The sequence below is a fragment of the Octodon degus genome, unplaced genomic scaffold, assembly GCF_000260255.1.
Source record: "Octodon degus isolate 3935 unplaced genomic scaffold, OctDeg1.0 scaffold00044, whole genome shotgun sequence".
NCBI lineage: Eukaryota > Metazoa > Chordata > Mammalia > Rodentia > Octodontidae > Octodon > Octodon degus.
Window position 1 is genome coordinate 13,112,796 of NW_004524620.1, and position 947 is coordinate 13,113,742.

The 947-nt window shown below is 38.3% G+C and overlaps 1 protein-coding gene across 1 annotated transcript in view; it reads right to left on the bottom strand.

The window, feature by feature from the left end:
- The window catches only part of Haus6 (HAUS augmin like complex subunit 6), a 48,978-nt gene that overhangs the window by 39,643 nt on the left and 8,388 nt on the right, over nucleotides 1-947 (bottom strand). The window contains exon 3 of the mRNA XM_023715813.1: nucleotides 431-509. Within this exon, the coding sequence (XP_023571581.1) occupies nucleotides 431-509 (79 nt within the window). The remainder of the gene's footprint in view (nucleotides 1-430; nucleotides 510-947) is intronic.

Here is a 947-nt window from a genome sequence, read left to right on the forward strand (position 1 = left end):
TCAGCACTCGGGAGGCTAAGACAGAAGGATCATTGTGAGTTTGAGACCATCCTGGGCTATAGAATGAGCTTAAGGCCGGCCTGAACTGCACAGCAAGACCCCCCCCAAAAAAAAGGAAAAAAAAAAAAAAAATTAACGGAGTTTCGAGCCGGCCAAATAGCTATCAGACTAAAGCACCTGCTTAGGCAGGCACAGCAAGCAGGTTCAATGCGCAGTGTGTCGTGCCGGCCCTGCCCCCAAGGCACACTGAGAGGATACATGGTAGTGTGCACCTGGAATCCAGCACTTGAGAAGCTGAAAACAGGAGGATCGCGATGAGTCCGATCTGGGTACTGAGACCCTGCAGACCCTGCACTAAATACATGAAAAAAAAAATTAATGTAGTTTTTAATGTGTTTAAGTCTGCATCCTCCAAACACAGAATACCTACAGAAATCTTTTTTAACCATTCACAACAGTGCTTCCGGAATTCAGCATCACTTTTTTGGTCATATGGAGGCCAGCAAAACCTTTAAAATGAAAATAAAACCATTAGATTTATGAACCAAAAACTTCAAACTCAACAAAATTAAAAAACATCAATTTTTTTTTCCTACACCAGAAATATTAAAAGCACAATGGATAAAAGCTAGCATTCTACAATTGCAGCTGATGACACCAATATGTGAAAAACCAGGTCTTTATAAATACCTACACAGCTGAGTACTATTTAGTGCAAATAATGAACAAATGTGCATCTTCAATGTAGAAATGAATAGCTACTAAAATTAAAACCAAACAAGGAAAACTCCCAATGGACCCGCTACACAAATGAATAAAGATAGTATAATATATAATACAGTGAGCCGGAAATAAACATCTTGCAGAGAAACATGTAAGTGAATACACATGCTAAGCAGCAAAAGAATGCATGATGTATGACTTTTTTTTAAAATCTTTTTTTTTTT